At 61.5% G+C, this 494-nt stretch overlaps 1 protein-coding gene across 1 annotated transcript in view; it reads right to left on the reverse strand.

Annotated features, from left to right (window-relative positions):
* The window catches only part of LOC137626874 (putative per-hexamer repeat protein 5), a 1,014-nt gene extending 835 nt beyond the window's left edge, over positions 1–179 (reverse strand). Inside the window, exon 1 of the mRNA XM_068357859.1 lies at positions 1–179. This exon is cut by the window's left edge and continues 835 nt beyond it. Within this exon, the coding sequence (XP_068213960.1) occupies positions 1–179 (179 nt within the window).
* Between the last annotated feature and the right edge of the window lie 315 nt (positions 180–494).

The following is a 494-nucleotide window of genomic DNA, read 5'->3' on the forward strand; positions in this document are numbered from 1 at the left end:
GCCCCACTTCCTGTGCCGGATATGGCAATGGCCTCACTTCCTATACCGAACATGGCTATGGTTTCATGCCTTGTTCCAGACAAGGCCATGACCCCACGCCCTTTGCCGGAAATGGCCATGTCCCCACTTCCTGTGCCGGACACGGCCATGGCCCCACTTCCTGTAGAGGACATGGCCATGACCTCATGCCCTGTTCTGTACATGGCCATGGCCCCACGCCCTGTTCCGGACGTAGCCATGGCCCCACACCCTGTTCCAGATGTAGCCATGGCCCCACGTCCTGTCCTGGACATAGCCATGACCCACGCCCTGTTCTGGAAATGGCCATGGCCCCACGTCCTGTGCCGGACATGTCCATGGCTCCACTTCCTGTAGCGGACATGGCCATGACCTCACGCCCTGTTCTGGACATGGCCATGACCCCACGCCCTGTGCCGGACATGGCCATGGCCCCACGTCATGTGCTGGACATGGCCATGGCCCACGGCCAGTGC

The sequence above is a fragment of the Palaemon carinicauda genome, chromosome 34 (assembly GCF_036898095.1).
Source record: "Palaemon carinicauda isolate YSFRI2023 chromosome 34, ASM3689809v2, whole genome shotgun sequence".
Lineage (NCBI taxonomy): Eukaryota > Metazoa > Arthropoda > Malacostraca > Decapoda > Palaemonidae > Palaemon > Palaemon carinicauda.